The sequence below is a fragment of the Carlito syrichta genome, unplaced genomic scaffold, assembly GCF_000164805.1.
Source record: "Carlito syrichta isolate Samal-C Ts95f unplaced genomic scaffold, Tarsius_syrichta-2.0.1 Scaffold308114, whole genome shotgun sequence".
Taxonomy (NCBI): domain Eukaryota; kingdom Metazoa; phylum Chordata; class Mammalia; order Primates; family Tarsiidae; genus Carlito; species Carlito syrichta.
Window position 1 is genome coordinate 206,435 of NW_007252210.1, and position 11,839 is coordinate 218,273.

The 11,839-nt window shown below is 42.8% G+C and overlaps 2 protein-coding genes across 5 annotated transcripts in view; one reads left to right on the top strand and one right to left on the bottom strand.

Moving 5' to 3' along the window:
- Positions 1-1,918, bottom strand: part of RMND1 (required for meiotic nuclear division 1 homolog) — a 40,895-nt gene extending 38,977 nt beyond the window's left edge. Inside the window, exons 1-2 of one of the 3 annotated variants that reach the window (XM_008064960.2) lie at positions 1,832-1,905; positions 1,162-1,198 (exon numbers count right to left, since the gene is read on the bottom strand). Coding sequence is in view for 1 of the 3 variants with exons in the window: in XM_021716024.1 (XP_021571699.1) it covers positions 1,162-1,164 (3 nt within the window). In the remaining 2 variants the exon portion in view is untranslated. Of the gene's footprint in view, positions 1-1,161; positions 1,199-1,831 lie in introns of all 3 variants that reach the window. The other 2 variants (XM_021716024.1, XM_021716023.1) reach the window with 2 other exon arrangements.
- A 378-nt stretch (positions 1,919-2,296) lies between these two features.
- The window catches only part of ARMT1 (acidic residue methyltransferase 1), a 15,728-nt gene continuing 6,185 nt past the window's right edge, over positions 2,297-11,839 (top strand). The window contains exons 1-3 of one of the 2 annotated variants that reach the window (XM_008064961.2): positions 2,297-2,414; positions 4,864-4,969; positions 6,505-6,749. In XM_008064961.2, the coding sequence (XP_008063152.1) occupies positions 2,374-2,414; positions 4,864-4,969; positions 6,505-6,749 (392 nt within the window). In that variant the 5' untranslated portion in view covers positions 2,297-2,373. The remainder of the gene's footprint in view (positions 2,415-4,863; positions 4,970-6,504; positions 6,750-11,839) is intronic. The other variant, XM_021716022.1, reaches the window with a different exon arrangement.

The following is an 11,839-nucleotide window of genomic DNA, read 5'->3' on the forward strand; positions in this document are numbered from 1 at the left end:
ACCCACTCCAGTTAGGCTTTTATCTTCTACCACGTTACCAAAATTCACTTGTCAGGGTCACCAATGACCTCCACATTTCTAAGTCTAATAGTCATTTATCAGTCTTCATTTAGCCTGACCTATCAAGTAATACTCAATACAACTGATCACTCCACTCTCTTCGAAGCACCTTCTTCACTTGGCTTCCAGAATATCACAATGACTTTTCCTCAGTCATTGGTTTTATCTCCTGTCTCTCTTGCTGGCTACTTATCCCCTCAAGAACAGAACACACCAGGGTTCAGTCTTTGGGCCTTTTTTCTCCTGTATTAGGCCCTTGGTGATCTCAATCAAACTCTTGGTTTCATATACCATCTATCTATTGATGAGTATCAAATATTTATCTCTAAACCATTCTGATAAACACAAAAAATGCAACATGCTTAAAAACAAGCTTCTGAGATCTTCCCACAAAAACTATTCTTCCTACAGCCTTCCCATTCACGAGCAGCAATTACATCTTTATGTTTGACAAAGCCAAAAATCTGATGTCCACTTGGACTCTCCTCTTTATTCTCCATACCCAAGGGGCAGTAAATCCCACTGGCATTATTCAGATCAGTTCTCATCATCAATTCTGTGACAGCTTGGTCCAAGTTGTTGTTTTCCATGGATTCTTATTGTAATCACTTCCTATCTGGTCTCTTGATTTGGCTCTTGGCCTCCCACAGATTCTTCTCACACAGCAAACAAACCGATCCTCTGAAAACTTAAGTCCAATTACATCTTTTCTCTGCGCAAAATTTCATGGCATTACATTTCTCTTACAATAAAAGCCAAAGCTCTTAAAATGGCCCGCAGGGCACTACATACATTCTTTGGCCCTTCTTCACCACCACTCTAACATTCCCCACAGCTCTCTCCATCGCTCATTTTGCTCCTCACTCAGGTCTCTGGATTTTGCACTAACTATTCCTCACGCTCGTCTACCAGGATCTGTAATACTCACTCCCTCACTTCATTCAGATCTTTGCTCAAACGTCTCCTACCCATGAAGGCTTCCCAACCACTTCACTCTCTATCTTCCTCCACTTTACATTTCTCCACTGTATTCAACACCACTTGCATATTTTGGATTTTTTGTTCATTATTTCACACAACAAACATAAACTGAGTTCTTACCATGTGTCAGGTATTGTCCTAGTTGCTAATAAAACATCTGAAAGTAAAATAGATAAAAATCCTTATTTAAAAAAAAAAACTTACATTACATTGGGGTGACCGACAATAAACACAGTAAATCAATAAAATACATGTTAGAGAACGACAATGCTAAGGAAAAAAAAGAGGAGAGGATAAATTTTTGTTTCCCTCCTCTAGAATGTAAAATCCTTGAAAATACAGATTCTCGTGTTTTGTTCATGCTGTATCTCCTGTGACAACAGTACGTAGCACACAGTAGACATTCAATTGAATTTTTAAAAAATGAGATACAATACTCAGTTCCTGGGAACATCCCAGCTTTTAAAGAACAATAATACCGATTAAGAAAACGGTTACAGCTAAGCTACGATTCAATGGATGAGTGGGCTAACCTCTGGGAGCATACCTTTTATTGATCTTTGCAATGAGCTCTATGCACTGGCTCAAAAAAGGGTTAAGAGTTTTCTGACTGAGTGCTTTTTAGTCCTAGCTCAATCGACCAAAGATCACTGTAAGGAAGGGGCATGGGACCACAGCGGTACTGAGGTAACTTGTGAGTGTGGCGCCAGAGGTTTCGGGAGGCCAGGAGCCAAGGCGGAGACCTCCGTGCCGGACCATACAAGCTCTCAGGGAAAGGCAGTGTACTAACCTCTCCGCCGGAAGAGAAAAAGGAAGCGCCAAGGGCGCAAGCTTCCTCCGCAGGACGGAGGAGAAGACAGTCAGAGCCGCAGTCTCCCCCTCGCGCAGCCAAGCCCGCGGCTGTAAGAGCACTTGCTCCCAGCGCCCAATACTGCGCAGGCGCACGGAACTCGGGGCCGGGCGGAGAGCGATTCGCTCGGGCCACGTGACCGCCTGACCACGTGAGTCGCGTCGCCTCGACCTCTTCCGCTCCCTAGGCCCTGGGTCCTCCCGGTTCTCGCCGGCTTGCTTCCGCCTTCCGCTCGCTTCCTTCTTCCGCTCCTCTCGTCACCCTCCGCTGTCCCCGCCTTTGTCGCCGGAAGATCTCCGCGTCCCCGAGCTAGCCACTGTCTGCTGCCTGTACAGGCACCCAATAAAGTTTCTTCATTCAAACCCCCCCCCTCTTTTAAAGCCGCCTCTTTCCTAGCCTGGCTCCTCCTTCTTGGCTCCGCCGCCGCTTCGGTTACTGCGGCCGTTGGAAGCCGAGCGTCGGGGCCAGGAGCGCGGATCGCGATGGCGGCTCCTCCGGCGCCTCTGTCAGGACAGGACGTGGGGTTTGTCTCGCTCTTCTCCTCCCCGCTTTTGCGGAAAGCCGGGCCTAGCTGGGCATCCGCGCGTAACGTGCGGAGGGCGCCCGCCGCCCCACGGGCTGTGTTCGAGTCCCGCCGCCGGTCTCGGCTTCCGAGGGGCGCCTTTTCGGGGTTTCGGGGACTGGCTCGAGGTCGAGAGCGGGGCGGCCCCGGGGAGGGCGTCCGGGCCGGGAGCGGCTCTGCGGGCTCTTCCTTGCGGTTTGCGGTCCCCTTTCCTGTATCCGCTTAACGCGCCTTGGGGGGGGGGGGCGTTAAGTAAAAGTTGGGACTCTCGTGTCTTCTGTTGCCGATCAAATCATAACTTCTCAATTTAAAAGAGTGTAGTTTTGTTTTTTTTTTCCTTTTTAGTCGTCACGATACGATGCTTGGGTAAAGTGGTAGGCGACCGTAAAAATAACACCTATTTGGATAAATGGAATGGCCAAGGTTATAGTTGAAACGGGACCCTCACAATATTGCAGTAGATGAGAATACTTTGAAGAAAATGACCCTGACCTGGGAGGGAAGTAGGCTGAGGCCACACTTGCTAAGCAGGCGCTCAGGCGCTGGGTCACTATAGGGGGTGAGTGGCTCCCTAAACCGGGTTGCCCTGGTGGCCTCGGCCTCGCCCTAGCCCTCGCCAGGATCTTTACCCCAGAGGTGCAGCTTCAGTCGGAGGAAATGCAGTAGTTAGAAAAAGCAGCTTTTCTATTACAGCAAGATCTCAAAGAGGGACTGTCTCTTACTGTATCTGCTGCCTTGGAAAATTCAAGTGTCAATTGACTTAATGTTTCTTCCCTGCATAGTAGTGATTTTAAGAAATTAAATTCTGATCAGAGTTGTTACTGTGCATGTTAAAACTTAATCACAAGTTTTAGGATATATTTAAAGCACCAGAGTCAGAAAGTGTTTGCCATTAAAAAAAATGTGTATAGTTGAGGAAACTTTTTAAAGGCGTACTTAAGGTACAACCTAATAATTTAGCAATTATCTATCTCTTTTTTTTTTTTTTTTTTGAGATGGAGTCTCACTCTGTCGCCCAGACTGGAGGGCAGTGGCCGCTCCCGGCCACCGCAGCCTCGACCTGCTGGGCTCCGGCGATCCTTCCGCCTCAGCCTTCCGAGTGGCTAATTTTTTTTTTTTTTTTTATTGTAGAGATGAGGTATCACCTGCCCAGGCGGGTCTCGAACCCGCGGGCTCAGGCAATCCACTCACCTCAGCCTCCCAAAGGCGCGGGATTACTGGCTGAGCCACCGAGCCCGGCTTTTTAAAAATTTTTTTTTTTGAGTTGGAGTCTCTGTCACCCAGACTGGAGTGCAGTGGCCGCTCCCGACCACTGCAGCCTCAACCTGCTGGGCTCCGGTAATCCTTCCGCCTCAGCCTTCCAAGTAGCTGGAACTACTGGCGCGCGCTACTATGCCTGGCTGATTTTTTGATTTATTGTAGAGATGAGGGCTCACCAAGTTGCCCAGGCGGGTCTCGAACCCGCGGGTTCAGGCAATCCACTCACCTCAGCCTCCCAAAGGGCGGGATTACAGGTTGGGCTACCGAGCCCTGCTAGCAATTCTCTCTTTTGATCTGAAGATCCAATCACGGGTCAGCTAAGCTCTGTGTTCTATGTTTAAAACGGCAAATAATTTTACCATCCAATAAAGCATGTTTTTTTCTTCCTGAATCACATGTATTTCCTTTAAAAAAAACTAATTATATAAAACAATCTAAATCTTGGTTTTTGTATAAAATCAAGAATATGTTTAATTTTATGCACGTATTCATTTTTCTTCATCTCCAGCTTCATTCTTTGACACATCTATATAATCTCTAATTTTTTGGTGGGGAAAGCTGCAAGAGTGATTCGGCGTGCCTTAATTTGTTTAGGGGCAGAACAGGATGGAAGGAGTCTATTGTGCAGATAGAGAAGGCAGTGGGGAAAATTTGGAAAAGAATTAAAATGGACTTAGAACAGATTTAAGAGAGAAACAGGCTCATAATACCTTTAATTCTTGTTTTTCAAGCACATCAGTCTTTAAGGTGGGTTTAGATCCACTGCCTCATTCATCTTTCTAAGGTGAAGTCAGTCAGTTGGTAATAGACTGGGCGAGAACCTATCTGATTTCTAGGCTAATCCTTTTTCTGTCCTATCACATTGTTAAGCTAGTTTCTGATTCAGGAAAAGAAAAGGAATGGAATGGAAAAGATAAGAATGATTAAACTGACTTCAGGGAGAATCTGAGATTAGAGGCACTGAGACTACTTGGCTTCCATGACATACAGAGAGGTTTTCAGATTTTTGTATGTCACACAATACAAGTTTACCTTTTACTAGTTGCATGAAAAGGAATTTGAATTTAGTTGAGGTGTTCCAGAAACTAAAATATGGCTATCTTCTAGTGTTGATGCCACTAGCTAATATATTGTGTGCCTTTTTTTCTAGATCATTTGCATATCTTACAATTAAAGACAGAATACCACAGATCTTGACTAAGGCTATTGATACATTGCATCGACACAAAAGTGAATTTTTTGAGAAACACGGAGAGGTAAGAATTAGGTTTTTAATTGGGCTTGATGTTTTTTTCCTACATTTTATTCTGTATGTGTCTAAATAGGTTTACATTATTTTTAAAAAATGGGACAGAATCTTGCTGGTATAAAACCAAAGGTTCTCAGTCCTTTTCACTTTATTCTGATCCCATGACATTTGCCCCTCTCCCATTGGCCTATTATGTGAGATAATACTGTAGAACCTTGTTTATCAGGGTGTCTCACCTATCTGGAACTCCGTGGAAAACAAGGAATGAAAAACACCTTTGAGCTGCCAAAAGGCCTGAGTTCCTTTTCTAGTCATGTCAGTGGTGAAGGAAGAATACATATGGAAGCACGAAAGACAAGGAAAATATGGCAGTGGTTCCTTTCCCTCTGCAGGTGATGGTCATTGCATCTGAAGATAACAAAAGGGCCATGCAGCTATAAAAAATGAAATGATGTCCTTTGCAACAACATGGATACGGCTGGAGGCCATTCTAAACAAATTAACACAGAAACAAAACCAAATACCGCAAGTTCTCACTTAGTGGGCATTAAACACTGGCTATATGTACACGTAAAGATAAGAACAGACACTGTGGGCTTCTAAGGGGGAGGGAGGGAGAGGGGCAAGGGTTGAACACTGAATATCATATTCATTATTTGAATGATGAGGTCACTGAAACCCCAGACCTCATCATGCAAAATGCCTAGATAACTAACTTCATGTACCTCATGAAGTTAAAAAAAATTTTTTTATTTTGTTTGAGTTGGAGTCTAACTCTGTTGCTCAGGCTGCGGTGCCATGGCGCATTCACAGCCACTGGGCTCCTGCGATCCTTCCACCTCAGCCTTCCAAGTAGTCGGAACTGTAGGCGCGTGCTACTCTGCCCGGCTAATTTTTGATTTATTGGAGAGACAAGGTCTCAACAAGTTGCTCAGGCTGATTTCGAACCCACGCGCTCAGGCAATCCACTCGCCTTGGCCTCCCAAAGTGCTGGGATTACAGGCTGAGCCATCAATTCCAGTCTTAAAAAATTTTTTTAATGGTAAGTAAATAATTCACATGAGTGCTCTCCCGCCCCAGATAAGGCCGGGTAGATAAGGTATTATTATCTTGATATGAGATCTTTGTGTGCTCTTTGATTTACAACTTAACAATTCTGAATTGAATGTTTACACCAAAGACATAAAATGTAAATTAGGTCTGTTAAAATGTGTTACCCAGCCGGGCTCCGTGGCTCAGCCTGTAATCCCGCGCTTTGGGAGGCCAAGGTGAGTGGATTGCCTGAACTTGGCGAGACCTCATCTCTACACTAAATAAAAAATTAGCCGGGCATGGAGAGCGTGCCTGTAGTTCCAGCTACTTGGAAGGCTGAGGCGGAAGGATCGCCGGAGCCCAGCAGGAGCCCAGCAGGTGGAGGCTGCTGTGGCCGGGAGCGGCCACTGCACTCCAGTCTGGGTGACAGAGTGAGACTCCAACTAAAAAAAAAAAAAAAAATGTGTTACCCTAGAGAAATTAAATACAATTTTTTGTCTATTTCCTCAGGAGGGCATGGAAGCTGAAAAGAAAGCTATTTCTCTTCTTTCTAAGTTACGGAATGAACTGCAAACAGATAAACCAATTATCCCCTTGGTTGAGAAGTTTGTTGACACTGACATATGGAATCAGTACCTAGAATATCAACAAAGTCTTTTAAATGAAAGTGACGGAAAACCAAGGTGGTTCCACTCACCTTGGTTGTTTGTGGAATGCTACATGTATCGGAGAATTCATGAAGCAATTATCCAGAGGTAAATACATAACTGTCAGCTAGCAAATGTTTAGATAATTTATACTGTGTTTGAAATTGTAAAAGGATAAATTTAAAAATAAACACCAGTGGAAGCCTGACTTTAGCTGAGTTAAGCAAATGTTAGTGGCATTGTTGGACATTTCTGCAAATGTTAATGATTTGATAGATTCTTGGCAGTTGTACTCTACTTGCCTAGAATAGACATAAGATTAAATATCTGAAATATGAACTAATTAAAGATTCTTACAAAGACTTCTGGAGTAAAACAAATTATGCATATTGAGCCAGAAATATTAATTTGAAATCATAAAACAAGTTGAGACAAAACAAGCATATGTTTTATTTATAAAAATAGAGAATATGTCACAGTTTATTTGGCATAAGGAGTCATCAGAATAGTGAATCCTCTAATGTTGTTGTTTTTTTTGAGTTGGAGTCTCACTCCATCGCCCACACTGGAGTGCAGTGGCCACTTCCGGCCACCACAGCCTCGACCTACTGGGCTCCGGCAATCCTTCCACCTCAGCCTTCCAAATAGCTGGAAGTACAGGCGTGTGCTACCATGCCTGGCTAATTTTTTATTTATTGTAGAGATAAGGTCTCACCAAGTTGCCCAGGCGGGTCTTGAACCCAGAGGCTCAGGCAGTTCACTCACCTCAGCCTACCAAAGCGCAGGATTCCAGGCTGAGCTACCGAGCCCAGCAACTCTAATGTTTTATATACTGTTTTAATCTCTAGTCTTTATTTTTAAAAGGCTAGATTAGAAAAAGACTAAAACTTACCTGTGTTCCAAAATAACTTTGTAGGCTGGTCTGTGCTATAATTTTTTCTAGGAAAATTCTGATTTACAGTGCAAGAGAAAAGGTAATATGGATTGTTCCTTAGCTCATAGGTTCCAGAAATACAGCTTGGCTATGTAAGAGGACTCCTCTGGTATTTGTTCCTAAAAATAGTGGAGGATGATTTTAAGTGATCCATCAAGCCAGCACTAAGTAAAATTATTTGGGGAAATATATGTAACTTTGAGTCTATTCATTGACTTTTTTGGTCTTAATCTTTATAAATTATTTCTTTATATCACAGTTTGTTGTTTTTACTGAGTAGGTAGGTTTTAGAACTTCTGCTCTAAAAGCAAAATGCAATATTAAAAATGTGGTGCTGCCTGGCCCACAGAAGGCACCCACAGGTGATATAATGAGCTATCACATACAGACAGCTATGCTCCAGCTGCTGTGCAGCCCCCTGAACTGTAGGCTTTGTTATGGTGTCCCTTTTACAGATGAAGTGACTGAGGTACAGAGGTTCACAACTTCCCAAGGTTACATGGCTGGTAGGTAGTGCCAGCATTCGAGACTGATCTGTGGAAGTCAGATTAGAGTCTTCATCAGACTGTTCTTCCCAAGGAGTAGATTTACATGCTTGTTCAAGAGTAGTTTGAAATCTGAGGTGATGATTTCATAATTTTGGAAACTATCTGTGATATGAGCCAAAGCAGCCAAATTGTTGAATGACTGGATGACACCTTGAGCAGGGTTAGTGGGGTCTGGAAGTTAGAAGGACAGAAGGAATGCTGTTTCTGAGTCTGATTTTAGACGTGGATCAGGGTTAGAGAATAAAAAAATCTGGGCAGAATTTCACAACCTGGCTGCACATTTACAACCCAGTTGGGGAGGGGGAAGGTGGTTTCAAAAATGCAGATTTTTAAGTTGTTATGTTAGAATCAATATTAATTGTTTAATTTATCTGGGATGGGGCTTGGGTATTGTTTTTTTTTCTTTAGGCACCTCAGGAATTGATACCCGCTGGTCCAGGGAAAACAGCTTGTTAGACAGAGTTGAGGGAAAATTTAGCTTTCAATTAGAAAAAAGCCAGCATGTTAGTCAGTCATGGATGTAGAACTCATCTCAAAGTGATTTCTGTGGCAGATATTTGAAGGTCTGGGAACGATGTCCCATTGTGCTGGAACCCAACCCCCTTGGATCAGTATAACAAAGACCTGTCTTACAGAGGAACAAACACAGAAATGGTTTTTAAATGTCCAGTTTGCTTGTAGGGGAGATTCCTATCCTGGGTCCTGGCAACTCCACAGTGACCAAAAGAAAGGACTTCATAACTTTTGTAGGATCCTAAAGCACACATGAGCTTTAAGACATGTTTGTGTTGATTTTCACCCTTATACTGAAGCATGCTTCAGTACCCTGTCATTCTAAGTTAAGATTTAAAGTTTTAGCCATTTGTGAAATTTAAACATATTAATTAAACATACTTCAGATGTTGAAAGATGAAAGTGCAGAGAAAATAGCAGACATTTTTTAAGTTGTTACTGAGATGTAATAAACAGAAACATGCCCATGCCTTGGGTGTTCAGGAACATACTTCTGTACAGTGCCTAGATCAAGGAGCAGAACCTTACTAGTACCCAGAAGTCCACCCTGAGTCCTGTCCAGTCACTGCCATCATCAGTCTTCAAGGATAACCAGAATCCTGACCTCTGTTAGTTTTGCTCATTTTAAAACTTTATTGAAATGGAAAGATAGGTAGTTTTGTGTCTGGCTTCCTTTATTCATTGTTATGTTGGTGACACTCATCTATAGTGTTGCATATAATTACACATCATTCTCATTTCTCTGTAGCAGTGGTCCCAGTCTTTTTGACATCAGGGACTGGTTTCTTGGAAGACAGTTTTTCCACGGATGGGGTTGAGGGTACGGGAGGGTGGTTTTGGGCTGATTCAAGCGTATAACATTTATTGTGCACTTTATTTCTATTATTATTACATGGTAATATATAATGAAATTATTATACAGTTCACCATTTTAAAAAAGGCACGGATGGAAGTGGTAAATAAAATAATGGGCAAGCCACTTGCAAACTAAAATAAGTGTCAGATTCTAACTTAAAGCCTGCCACCGGATGCAGCTGTACAATTGAAGTACATCAACTCACTTGTCACTCATGGATAGGGCTTTGATGTGAGTCAGTAAGCAGTTGATTTATTATGGCCTTTCTGCAGTCAAACCTCACTGCTAATGTTAATCTGTATTTGCAGCTGCTCCCCAGTGCTAGCATTATCATCTCAGCCCCACCTCAGATCATCAGGCAGTAGATTCTCATAAGGAACTTGCAACCTAGATCCCTCACATGTGCAGTTCACAATAGGGTTCACACTCCTATGAGACTCTAATGCCACTGCTGATCTGGCAGAAGGCAGAGCTCAAGCGATAATGTGAGTGATGGGGAGCAGCTGTAAATACAGATGAAGCTTTGCTAGCTTGCCCACTGCTTACCTCTTGCTGTGTGGCCAGGTTCCTAACAGGCCATAGACCAGGGGTTGGGGACCCTCCCTTGCTCTATAGTATTGCATTATTTGAACATAATCTATCTACCTATTCTATTATGATGAGTATTTGAGTATTTTCTATTTCTGGGTTATTTTGAAGAATGCTGCTGTAAACATCCTAACATGATTTTTGAACCTATGTGTGTATTTTGTTGTTGTTGTTGTTTTGAGTTGGAGTCTCACTCTGTCGCCCAGCCTGGAGTGCAGTGGCACGCTCACGGCCACCGCAGCCTCGACCTGCTGGGCTTTGGCGGTCCTTCCGCCTCAGCCTTCCAAGTAGCCATAACTACAGGCACATGCTACCAGGCTCAGCTAATTTTTTATTTATTGTAGAGACAGGGTCTCGCCAAGTTGCCCGGGTGGGTCTCGAACCCGTGGGCTCAGGCAATCCTCTCTCCTCGGCCTCCCAAAGTGCTGGGATTACAGGATGAGCCACCAAGCCCGGCCCTATGTGTGTATTTCTGTCAGGTATATTCCTAGGAGTGAATCACTGGGTCATAGTATTTGTATATATACAGCTTTAGTAGATTCCAAAATAACAAACATTTTAAAATGAGAAATTATGTATATTTATGTGAATTTACTGGCTTAGATACAAAAAGTAGGCTCATTCTTAATATGAGATGTGACTTTAAACTTATGAATGACTTGTTGGTAAAACATTAAAATGGGTCAGCAAACTTTTTTCGTAAGGGGCCAGATAGAAAATATTTTAGGCTCTGAGGGCCATGTGCTCAGTTCTGCCCTAGTAGTGTGAAAGCAGCTGTGGACAATATGTAAATAATGAGCCTGGCTGTGTTCCATTAAAACTTGTTATGGACACTGAAATTTGAATTTTATGTGTCACAAAATGTTGCTTTTCTTTTGCTTCGTTTTCAGCCATTCAAAAATGTAAAAACTCTTGTTAGCGTGTGGGTCAGACAAAACAAGTGGTGGGCCAGATTGGATCTGTGAATTACAGTTTAGTGACCCCTGTCCTTGCATCCGAATGATTTTTATCCTAAGTCTCCCAAGAGACTGACTGATTTCAGCAGTACTGCCATTGCTAAAAACACCTTGTGAATTCTTTGGAACTTCTTTCAGAGCCAGTTTACATGCCTCCAAAAGAAAATTAGTCTTATTGTTTTTTAGTTACTCCTCTCTTTTGATCCAAAATGTTTTTATTCAGTTTGATCACACACCTCATTTACTGAAATCCCTCTGAGTGACTTTTGGCTGTTTCCAAAAAAACTAATTGACTGAAGATCTGTGATCACTGACAAGATGTTTAATGATGTGCCACAGGTTCTGAAGAAACTTCCAAAAGACGAATTCCAAAAGTGCTCTGAGCAATGGCAGCATCCTTGGAATAAGGGCGTAGCTTCCCGAGGTGACTGACTGACCAGAAGGAGGCAGCCATCATTTGGATGTGTAAATGCTGGTATGTTTGTTTGTTTGTTTGTTTTAAGTTAATCCTGTTATATCAGTCTTATATTGTTTTTACCCTAACATGGATGACCCATGGAAAAGTAGCTTGTTTAGAAGATCCAATAATCTGAATGCCTTTTATATTCAATCCTATAAAGGGTATTATATTGGTATTTATGTCTTCTTAGTTTTTCTTAAGTCAATATTAATATCTGGTCTCTCATTAGACAGCATGAAGTTGTAGACACAGCACATGCATCATCTTTGGTAAAAATCAACCTGCGAGCCGGGCTTGGTGGCTCAGCCTGTAATCCCGTGCCTTTGGGAGGCTGAGGTGAGTG